Source organism: Meleagris gallopavo, chromosome 11 (assembly GCF_000146605.3).
Source record: "Meleagris gallopavo isolate NT-WF06-2002-E0010 breed Aviagen turkey brand Nicholas breeding stock chromosome 11, Turkey_5.1, whole genome shotgun sequence".
Lineage (NCBI taxonomy): Eukaryota > Metazoa > Chordata > Aves > Galliformes > Phasianidae > Meleagris > Meleagris gallopavo.
This window is the reverse complement of record NC_015021.2, coordinates 18,817,641-18,829,604: the sequence shown is the minus strand read 5'-3', so window position 1 is coordinate 18,829,604 and position 11,964 is coordinate 18,817,641. Positions and strand designations below refer to the sequence as shown.

Genomic DNA, 11,964 nt, shown 5'->3' with positions numbered 1-11,964 from the left:
GGAACAGCTGCCCAGAGAGGCTGTGGATGCCCCGTCCATCCCTGGAGGTGTTCAAGGCCAGGTTGGATGGGGCCCTGGGCAGCCTGGGCTGGTATTGAATGTGGAGGTTGGTGGCCCTGCATGTGGCAGGGGGTTGGAGATTCATAATCTTGAGGTCCCTTCCAGCCCTGGCCATTCTGTGATTTTGTGAATCCCAGATGCTTTTCATTTCATGAAAAAATGCTGTAGTTTAAAATCTAACATTTCTTCTAGTGTTTGTCCCTGAATTAGAAATGTTCATCATCTGAACCTATGTTTAAATCTGTTTAAATCTAGGTTGTTGGGTTTTTTTTGTTTGTTTGTTTGTTTGTTTTTGTTATCTGAACCGGAAAATCTTTGCTATGATTCATTTTCAGGAACAGAATGTGAAGACCTCATAGAAGAGCTGCTGTGCTGCCTCATCCAGCTCATTGTTGAAATTCCTCTCTTGTAAGTTGGCTCTGTTTTCTTCAACCTCCCTCAGTAAGCTGAACATTTGAGAGAATATAAACATGCAATGATGAGATTGTAGCATTGAATGCTTAGATTTGAATGCTGCGTGTGGTGATAAAGTTCTGATAATGATAACCCTCAGCCCTGAGTTTGCAAGAAAGATGTGGTCAGCATTGTGCACCCAGCTCAAACCATCAGGAGAAGTTATTGTTTGCTTCATTTGAGATATGATGATTCCACATTCCATGGCTATATGTGCCACAAAACATAACTAATTTTCTTTTTACAGTTGATAGTTATAAATGAGGGTAAACTTTCTTTGTTCTTTAGGAATAAAAATGTTTTTCCACCTCTGCCTTTGATTTTGACTTTTAACTTTGACTTTTTTTCTAGTATGAACTTCAGCAGAGGTCATGTCAGCAGTTGCTTTTGTGTTTAAATTGCATTGTTGTCTGTGCCTAAAGAGTGTTGCTTCAATTAAAGCTTTGAAAGAGTTCCCGAGTATTTAGTATAGTGTGGTATGTAACTCTGATTTATATTGTACTTTGTATTGCTTCTTGGTTGGGAAGCAGACCAAGATGCAACACTTGAAACATTGCTCTCCTTAAGTACAATCACCTCAGCATTGTGTGAGGTTTGGGTAGTTCTGTGTAACGAATTAGCAATGTAATTTAGTGCCATTCTGCAAAGTTAGTGAGTACTTCCTGGAGCAGATCCACTTTTTGGGTGGCAAATTAGAGGAAGGTACAGAGGAGTGAAAGGATTGAGATAAGTGGGGACTCATACATCTGGCAGGATTTTTTTAATTGAAGTCCCCATTGTTTGTATGGAATTCTGTATCATGTTCTGTTTTTCTGGCAGGAAGGGTTCTTAACCCTTTTCAATAGGTGAACCTGTCAGCTGCTGTATTTCTGTGTGAATGTGGATGCTGGGAACACAAGTATCTATAGAAAGCACTCAGCCCTTGTCAATACTCCGTACACCGATGATTTAATTAAAAAAGTTACAAAGCCCGTTTAAAATGTTCAGTGATGAGATGTATTAGAAACGTTATTTACTTCCCGGAAGAGGTGGATGAGAAACGCCTGTTTCATTTTTTGACAGATAAGCTTTCTTGCCTATATTTTTCCACAAATGGCATGCTGCTGAACTGTTAGCTTGAACAACAGTAAGAAGGATACTAAGACTTACAAAAATGTCAGTTGTTCCCATGTTTACTAGTGTAAAAATGTTTAATTATGCATTACTGCTTAAACTCAGAATTTTTTTTGCATGTCATGGAAAGGGAGATAGTATAGGGAAAAGCAGGTAGAGGAAAATGTTTCTTTCTGAAATACACAATCACACAATGGTCCTTGGAAGAGCTTTCCTGCAGCTTGTTGGCCTTCGTGGTATCTGCATGGCAGGGCAGAAGACTTGGGATCACAGCTAGTTGCAGGAAGAGTGAAAAGAACTCTGTTCTTCATAAAGATATTATAAAACTGAGACATTAAACATTTGCTTAAGGTTTCTTTTTTTTTTTTTTTTCCTTTAGAAAGTTGATCAAGGTTATTTCAGTAGCACAATTACTTTTTAATTTCCTTTCTCCTTGATCAGATTTATACTATCATTTTTTCTCTACTTCGTATCAGAGAAGTAGTTATCTTCTTCCTATAGCTGGAATAAATCAAGGAAACTTCAGGCTTAGCAGTGATTTTGGGGATGGAATAGGTTGAGTGGACTACATGAAGCATTCAAGTGTAATGATTTGTGAAGTGGGACTTGGGTCCCATGCTGGAGGATAGGCAGCTTGCAGTGGCACAGACTGTTAAAGTCTGCATGCTCAACCCGTGTTTGCAGTGTAATTCATAATAGTAGATTTTTGTGGAAATGTTCAATGGGCTTAACAGAGGATTATCACAGTTATAATTTGGGTGTCATTTGGGTTCTGCAGATACGCTTTCATGATGGAGTGCTGCAAGCATCTGCTGTCTGAATGCATATCTTCTCCAGATCCTGCCTTTAATGGTTGTTTTTTTTTTTTTCTTCTCTCAATAAAACACTAGGATTAATTTTAGTGTGTTTGACACTGTCCCCATATCCAAAACACAGGAGCAGAGGCACGTGTGCAGCAGTCCTGGAAACTTCACTTTTGAAATTGTTCTATATTATCATATCAAGTGCCTTTTGCTGGAAGAAGTCAGTGCACTTAGAGGAATAGAATCATTGAGGCTGGAGAAGACCTCTGAGCTCCCCAGCCACAACCCACCCCACCGTGCACATTGACCATATCCCCCATGTGCCACATCTCCACGGTTCAGGAACGCCTCCAGGGATGGGGACTCCCTGTGCAGCCTGTGTCACTGCATCACCACTCTGAAAATAAATTGTTTCTAATATCCAGCCTGTATATAACTGAAGGAAATATTTGGAAAATTACTGAAGGAAAAAAAAATAGTGCTGATTTTTGCTGGGCAAGGCTCCAGAGCTGTATAGCAAAGCATCTCGAGGAGTGTTAACAAGGAATGGAAGAAGCTGTTTTTCAATGTTAGCTTTATTTAGAGAGCTAAATGTCCTTCCTGACAGCTGCGCTCAGTGCAGCTAATGCAAATTGTATCAGAGACCATGGGGCTTTGCATCATTGTGGCCCAGTGTCTGAGAATTATTGAGAGATTATCTTGAATAACCCTCATGAAAAATAGGCTCTGCTGCATTGTACAGAATGCCAGCAGGGAAAGTTTTGTGTATCAACATTTAAATGTAAGAAATTTTATAGAAATGAGAGTTACTGCATTTCATGAATTAGACTTGTGCAGTCTCTTCTTACACGTTACAGTACATTGATGGTTGGTTTTTGGCTCAGTTGGGTGTCTTATGGGTACTCTGTTTTTCCTTTGGTCTTGCTAACATTAGCACCCAGGAGTGTACATTAATGACCAAAATTGTGTAGTCAGCAAAAGGTAGAACTTCAGGGTTTAACATTACAAGTTTCATGTAGAAACTGTTGTGAGATAGAGCTCCCAAAGCTTAAAATTATAAAGGCTGCTTTCAGCAGCTTGTTAAGGGCTGGTGTACGTAACGGAACATCTGGTTGTTATCAGTACATTTTCACTTCATTAAGAGCTATAAATGCATGTGGAAGGAAAATGAAATACTGTGATCTGGTTACATCACTGCTAAGTAGCACCCTGTGGTGCCAGTGGAAGGGAGTTGATATTTCTATTACATTCCATTATTTTTTTATGGTTAAAATTGTTTTAGGCTGCAATTTTAATTACTTCCACACTTAAATGTTCAGAGTGTGTGACTCGTGTGAGGATGTTCTCTGTGTTTTCTGAGAGCTTAAGAATCAATTTTAGAAGGAAGAATGGAGGTAGAATTGGTCATGAAGATCAGTGGAACCATCAGTGCATACAGCCAGTGCCATTTACAGGTAATGAGAATTGCTGAGGCTTTTTTTACTTGCTGATGATAAGCAGCAGAGGGGTTAAGAACTGTGTGATTGTAGGTCATATTTCAATATTTTCTGTTTTCAAACCAGTAACAGGTCTGGTTTAATGTGTGCTGTCCTATGTGACATGCAGCACAGTCTGCTGCAAGGCTCTACTCATCAGCAAGGCTGAGTAGAAATGTCTCGAGTCAGTGGATGTCTAATAAATTTTGAAGTATTTTGAAGACTTTTCATCATCCTTAAATCATTTTTTCTCACTGCAAATCTGTGGCCTTCAAATACTTTGAGTATTTGAAGGTCCTATGTGGAAGAATCTTTCTGTCACATTCTTTGTTCTAGTACTCTGAATTAGTTTCTACGTCAGATCAGTGTTCCTTCTTATGACCTTCCCTTCTCAAGGCCAGCTTTAGTGCCCATTGATGTGTACCAGCCTCACTGATCACAGCATCAGATTGGTGCTGTTTGTTACACACCATGCAGTATAATTGAGTTTCAGGTCATGTTCTTTCTCTGTGGTTTTCAGCCCTGTTCTAACAAAAGCTATTGGATGTAGCATCTTGAAAGTCACCCACTTGCTAGTATTTTGGTTTGGTCTTTAGGCTGGGTAACAAAGGCACCAAGGCACTGGAGTCAATACATGTCTTTTTGGTGCCTTAGTGGTTTCACATCACTGACTGCTGTCTGATTGAAGCCTTTTTCTCCATTACCCAGCCAGCAGTTGAAGCCTTTTTCCTCCGTGATCTGGCCATCCATTAGGCCAGAAGTGATTATTGTTGCCACCAAGTGTCCCTTCATTAAGATGGCTCTGCCTTGATATAAATGTCTGACGTTTCATACAATTGTTAATCATATGATCATTAAGCTTGGAAAATAAGGTCCAGTCCAACCATTAGACAATCTACTCCAGCCATTTATTCCAACTAAGAGAGCAAGATTAAGGAGAAGCCATGCCACAAAGCCTTTTCTCCTTGATGGAGCAGGTCAGCCTTTCCTGCAGGCTACGCACTGGAACGTGACATGGTTGTTGTCTGACTGTCATTTCTGCAGCTGCCTTTTCCCTTGGAGTTGGAGTTGTCAGCTACTTAGTAGAAGTCATTTGAGCTATACGTTTTTTCGAGTATTCAGATTGTTATCTTGTGTTCTGTTGCTCAAAGGGTGAGGTCTTTCCCTGAGATTTAGAACACAGATTCATTAAGGTTGGAAAAATTCATCAAGTCCAACTGCCAGCCCATCCACACCATACCCAATACTTACTTACAAGTCCTGCTGATACGAAAAAATAAACACAGAAGGATATAGCTGTGTGTATAACACTTAAAACTCCCAGACTACTTGAATATTTTGTCTGGAGAGGAAAGAACTTCATGGCAATGGGGTGAAGATGCATGTGGATGCATGGTCTCAGATGGTTTAGATATAGATTTTGGAACAAAATGTCTTGGATACCACTATTGTTTTTATCCATTACATCCCTTTAGAGTATATCCACCTTGTTAGCTTGTTCTCTCAATCACTTGACTGTCTCCTGGTCAAGAAATACCTGCTGGTGGAGGGAGATGTAGTAGGAAATGTCACAACGCTCTTTGCTTTCTCAGAAATGATTTAACTACGATGAACATTGTTATTAGCTGCTGCAGTGCATGTTTGCCATCAGTGAGTGTAAAGTTAGGAGTGATTCCAGGAGGAAAGATTAGGTCCACTTGGAGTTGTTGTACATGTATCCTCAGGCTGATAACCAGATCCTCGACTGGCTTTTCAACTTCCAGTCCCTCTCCTATTCTCTTGGTGACTCCTCTTTCACCTTTCTGGTGGGCCATCAGGAAGCAGGGAAATGAAACCTGGTTCCTGTATGATTGGAGAGATTTCTATTAATCAGCCTTGCTGGCAACAGTCCTGAACTACAGAACAAGTTCCCTCTTAACTTTTTAATGCTTGGAGTAGATAGCTCTGGCTGCGGAAAAGTTCAGGAAAGTATTTAAGCAAGGAGGGAGTTTGGTGCAGTGGTGTGAGATGAATTTCAGGGGTTTGTTTGTGACTGCTCAACCTGTTTGTTCTGTAGGCATGAAATCACTTACAGCCTCTCAGCCTCTGTTTGCTAAGGTGTAGAAATAGTTGCATTTAATAGAGGTGTTAATTTGTTTCATTGCTAGCAGAGATTTCCCTGAACATTACCTCTATGCTTAATTTTAGTTCTTCTTCCACAGACCTCTCTCCAGACAGGGAACAAAATGGAATGATGTGAGCACAGCAAGCAGTGGTGAGCGTTGCTTGGCATTGGAGAGAAGCTAACAGCAGCAGGGTAGTGAAATGTAGGTAATTGTGGATAGGTAGCACTGGGAGGAGGTTGTTTGCATCCACTTATTAGTTTAAATGGGAGAAAGTAAATGCCATGACACTGGGGACTTGTTTGGCTAGGTCCATAGCTCTTGTTCTGTCGAGGACAATTCCATCATGTGCAAACAGAACCAGAATCACAGAATCACCACGGTTGGAAAAGACCTACAAGACCATCCAACCATCAACCGAATTAAATGCCACTCATCTTAACAAATAAGGTACTGGTGGCATCGTCCTCTGATCTTGCTTGCTTTTTCTTCATTCTGCAGAAGCAGATAAGTATTTTGGGTGTTGTATTTTTTGATGGGCTTTTGTATTATGATCTTCACCTTTCGGTCTACTTCAGCATTTTCTTTCCTCCACGAAACCTGTTGATGTGGCAGGGTAGCTGTCTGCTGCCTGGTACCGTGCACTGTCAGCACTGGGCTCTGGGTGCACACAGGTGATGGCAAGTGTTCAAGTTACTGCTCAGACAGATTACTGTCTGCTTTTGTGTGCTCTTTTCCTGTTTCTATCATAAACATCATCTTTTATTCTTGTTAACAATTACTGTTTTGACTGTGGAACACTTTTTTGGTGCATTTGGAACTTGAAAATGCAGTTTCAGCTTTGTGGCACATTTGAAATAACCGCCTGTAAGAACTGCAGAAGGACGAGCTGAGATCTTTATACAGAGAAAGCCTTGTGAGAGAGTGATGGGTGGCTGAGTGGTCTGTTGTGATTCACAGCTGCCACCACAACTGATCTCATCTCTCACGTCTCCTCCAAAATGTGAATGAAAACAGTGGCTAGGTAGATGGGAGGGAACATGGAGAGTTTGGAAGGAGGAAAAAAAGGCAGGAGAAAATGACAGGCTTTTATCAGAGCTTACAGAAGTGGTTTCTGACAGCCCTCTCTGATCCAGGCAGGGTAGAGGAAGAAGAAAATGCCTGAGGTTGCAAGCACAAAGATAAAGCCTGGAGCTAGTACATGTCCCCTGCTACCGCATGTGCTGGTTAAAGCACAAGGAGCAGCACTACTGATCCTGTGTCTCTGTTGCAGAAGCAGGTAGATGGAGGTGCTTGCTAATGTAAAAGGGAAAAAAAATGTTATTTCTGGTGGGTGATCTGTGGCCCAGGAAATAGAGATGCACGTCCTTGGTGGATGATCAGAAGAGAAGTGTTATTCCTTCCAGGTTTCATCCCAGAAGAATCGGTTTCTGCTTTAGAAATATTCATAAGAATCAATTCCTTCCAAGTCTAAATGCAGTGCTTCTTTAAAGCAGTGCTCTTTAGGGGGGGCCCAGCATCTCTGCTGTCTGCTTGGCAGAAGGATTAGATAGAAAGCGTAGCTGACCTCTTAGAATCTCTTGTCATTTGATTTACTGAATTGTTGTCTAAGCATTGCTGTACTAGAAATTGTGTACAGTTGTTTAAATTAAATCATTCGTTAAACTTGAAATGATTAGATGGCATTGCTTGTTGGAAGGAAGAATATATTTATGAAAATGTGTATATTAATACTTTGTAGTACACAATTAGCTAACACCCATGACATATCAGCTCATTTTCTCATAGAAAAGTATATTTACTAAACAGTGTGCTCAATAAGTACATAAAATTGTTACTCATCTAAAGCCCTGGTGTTTTTTTCACTCAAGTCCATAATTTTCTGATGAATTTATATAGCTGTAATTATCTTAAGCTATATGGTGTGTCTTTAGATACGCACCTTTAAACTGTAAAACAAAATTGGTCCCCAGAAGTCTGTTTGAGGTTGGACACGACATGCAAGAACGAGGACACAGGGAATATGAAACCAGGGAGAGCAGCTGCTTGTAGTACGGAGTGGGGAGATAAGGACTTCGGTGTGGTTTGGTGCACTGCTTTAGACATGAGCTTTACCTGAGGTGTGTAAGGCATTGGGAAAGAAAAAGAACGGCGGAAATTAGACATGAAGTTCCTCTGCTTTTCTGACATGAAGAGCTAAGTAATTCTGGCGTGTAATTGATACTTGAGCTCATTATTTCTAATTTCCTCCTCATCAGCAAGCAAACAGCTTTAAGAGGAAGTTAAAGATAAGCATAAATTCTATGTGAGGTCATTCTGTATGTGTGATAGCTTTAATAATAATGAAAAAAAATCAATCTGCCCCAAAGCTGTGTAGCCTGTCTATACAATTAAACAGCATTTTCTTTGAAATTAAGGTGTTCCCAGTAATTCTTGTGCCCCTTTGCAAGTGCTTGGGATTCAAAGAACCGTAGGCTTGACCCTGGGTGGAAAAGATAATTTAGTTCTGAAGCCTTATCATTGTGCTGCTGGTAATTAAGGATGTGTGTGGCTTAGGGGTTACCATGGATATTAGGCCCCCAGTTGAGTTTGAGAGGGCAGATTTAATTTGAAGAGGTTCTGTAGGTTGAGTGAAAAGTATCTGCAGTCAAACTGACCTTAATTGAATTTTGAATAGTAAGAGAAGGGCTTGAGCTGTGTGAATTTAGCTTTATTTTGCTTTTTCAGTTATACAAGGAAGATTATGTGAGCAGATTATTTTCAAAAATTACTTATACATTAACTTCTTTTTTTATCTTAAACTGAATCTCGCAAAAATAGAGAAGAATTTTGTAACGTCTCAGATTTGAGTTTCCAGTTGTATGGTGGGTCAGAAAAACAAGCAAAGAAATGACTGAGATGCAGAGACAGCACAGTAGGCTCTGTACAACCTGTTTTACACCCAGGTACTTTGGGTGCTGCAGCATGTCACAGTTGTCCTTCTCATGCATCACATCAGCGTCAACTTGGAGACATTCTGATATTCTCAGCCTTGGAAATAAGCTTCTGTCTTTTTGTATAGCAAGGAAGTGTTTCTTCTAAGCTCTTGCATTTATTTTATTAGGAAAAAATAAAACTGGCAACTAAACTAATAATCTTCACACCTAGCTTTTCCCCATGTTGCTTGGGATTGATGTGGGTGGTCAACTACAGAGCACAGGTTGTTGGTAAGGGGCTGGAGGGCATCTCTAGCTCAGCCTTACTGAGGGCACAGGTGGGTCTGCATGGCACCAGCTCACAGCAACCTCAGCCTGCTCTGATTCTCAGCACTGTCCAACTCCCTGTGCAGTGGGCACAGTCGGGTAACTGAAATGCACTGTGTCATTTCAAGGAAGAGTGTTTGTTAGGTGGTAAGTCTCTCCCTGACAGAAGCGTTACAGATTCCAATCAGACCAGAGAAAACAGAAGCAGCAATGGGCATAACCTTTTCTTTTAAACACTTCTTTGTATTGGAAGTGGTGTGGCTCTGGAGTGTGCAGGACTTTGGTCCAGGAAGTAGTCGTTCCCGTTTGCTGTTGATATTGAGCAGGTAACACTCACCTTCCTCATCCCTTTCTTCAAACTCTGACCCACAACTGACACAGAAGGGTTGAAAGCAAAAGTAGGGCTCCTTCATATCAATATTTCATTTTGTTTTAAAACTATGCTATGTAACATATAACGTAATATATAACGTTGTTATAGACAGAGTTGAAAGCAGAAACAAAGAATCTCCAAAATAACACGTCTTTCTCGTCCATTTTGCTGCACCTTTCCTAAATAACCTCGACTTAATGAGTTTTGCTAAACCGTCTCCAGTCACCGTTGAATCATTACACAGTATTCTTTGGGATTGGTGGTAATAACTTTAAATGTCATACTTTGTCACCTCACAATTACTACTGAAAATGGAGCAGCTCTCTGTGGCATTGTGATGTCCTGAGCACTTCTTACACTTAAAGTAGCATTTATTTGTATGTGACAACTCTTCCGTAGCGATCCATTCTTCCTGGCATATGGAGTTGTGTTCGGCTCGCTGGCTCTTTCCCAGGTTTAGAATGTTGCTTTTGTGACAGTTTTGTTTAACAAGACAAAGTATATGTCTTTGAGATGTATTTATTATTTCTGAGGTGAAGTATAGTCTGAAAACTGAAGCTGGAATGTTGTAGGCAATGCTATAGTGTTTTTACATTGTCCCGTGACATAGCAAGAAATGCTGGTGGCAATGACAAATAATGCATTGTCCGTGTGAAATGATACTGTTTTCTACTAAAGGAGTTTTTCTAATTTGTTGTTTGGTTGTTCTCAATCGAAACTTTCTATAAAGTGCATAACCTCAGATGAAGCTACTGAATGGTTTTATGAGTCAGTTTGTAAACAAAGCCATTAAATTAATCTTTATACGTTTTCCCTTTTTCCTGCAGAGATATCACCTATAGCATTTCCTTGGAGGCTGTGACAACGCTCATTGTCTTCCTTTCCTGCCAGCTCTTCCACAAGGAAATTCTGCGGGAGAGCCTCATTCACAAATACCTGATGCGTGGGCGTTGGTATGTCGTGTTTTGGGGCGAGATAAAATGACAGAAAGGAGTTTGGTTTGTTCAAACCGTTTGTGCTTCTACACAAAGGCAGTGAAACAGATTTGGTAGTAATTTGTTCTCCCTATAATGGCATCTATGTTTTCCTATTAGAAACAGACTGCTGTTTCCCCTCTTTCACCTTTATATTGAATACAGGCAGCTGTTTGGTAAAGATAATTACTATCTGTTTCTGCAGTTTCTGCTAGAAGCAGGAGGTAGTGCCTCCTGTGAGATACGTGAGGAAAGGAAAGAGGATGAGGGGAGTATCTGGGAGAAGGGCAGAATGAGTTGGTCTAAGCTGGGAGTAGCAGGTAGCTGGCTGGCGGAGATGAGTGGAGGGTTTAGTGGCTGGGCATATAGGACAATGAAGGGTCTGAGGGCACTGGGTAGAATGGTTGGAGATGACCATAGCACAGTCTGTATATCTCTGCATCACATGGAGGAAGATTTGACTGTTTCTTTCCTTGGAAATCCTCTTCTTTGTTTCTTAGAAAAGCTGCTACCTCCTGTTTACATCCAACAAATTGCATGTGCGTTTGTCAAAACCACTGTTTAAGGTCGGATGTTGCATTGGTCCTTGCACGTTGACCCCAGCCATACACAGCCACATATCATGAATACTTTTCTTATCTGCTGTATTTCTCCAAAGCATAGAGAAAAAACAAAATCAATATAGTTTTTCTCTCCTTTGCATAAATATTTTTCTACTTGTTTCTTGGCGTGAAATAACACAACAGTTGCACAGACCGATTTAAAGGCAGTATTCAGAACAAAACATGTGTGTGACTGCTGTTGAAGGCGCTTTTACAGAGCCCTGCTGAGGTCAGTGCAGCTTTGCAAGGGCAAACCTTTGTGTGCTCTCCCTTTTAGTTTGTACAGTGGCACAGTGCTCAGGACTGCTTTGTAGGCCACCTGGTCTCTGCTGTGCAGATAACAAGTATCTGCTATTTTGCAGATGTAGGAAGTGATCAAAAAGATTCTGAGAAGAACTGAGATCTAAGCTAAGCCTAGTTCCAGCAAACAAAAATATGTAGTATTGACTACGTAATAGTTGAGCTAAATCTTGCTACTTGTAAGTCAGCCTTTGTGGTTTTCTTTGTCTTTGCAGTCTCCCATATACCAGCAGGCTCGTGAAAACTTTGCTCTACAACTTCATTAGACAAGAAAGAAGCCCTCCTCCAGGGACACATGTCTTTCAGCAGCAAACGGATGGAGGAGGACTGCTGTATGGGATTGCATCTGGGGTGGCAAGTGAGTCTTCTGCATGGAATTCATCAAACCCCTTCTACTAACCCACCTGTAACCCATTTCTTTTCTGACAAGTTACAGTGTTAGTGTACTTAGGGAACTTAATGACACT

At 40.7% G+C, this 11,964-nt stretch overlaps 1 protein-coding gene across 1 annotated transcript in view; it reads left to right on the top strand.

Annotated features, from left to right (window-relative positions):
- Window positions 1-219: 219 nt before the first annotated feature.
- The window catches only part of LOC104912696 (dymeclin-like), a 16,936-nt gene continuing 5,191 nt past the window's right edge, over window positions 220-11,964 (top strand). The window contains exons 1-4 of the mRNA XM_019618879.2: window positions 220-224; window positions 316-468; window positions 10,449-10,574; window positions 11,713-11,855. Of these exons, the coding sequence (XP_019474424.2) occupies window positions 220-224; window positions 316-468; window positions 10,449-10,574; window positions 11,713-11,855 (427 nt within the window). The remainder of the gene's footprint in view (window positions 225-315; window positions 469-10,448; window positions 10,575-11,712; window positions 11,856-11,964) is intronic.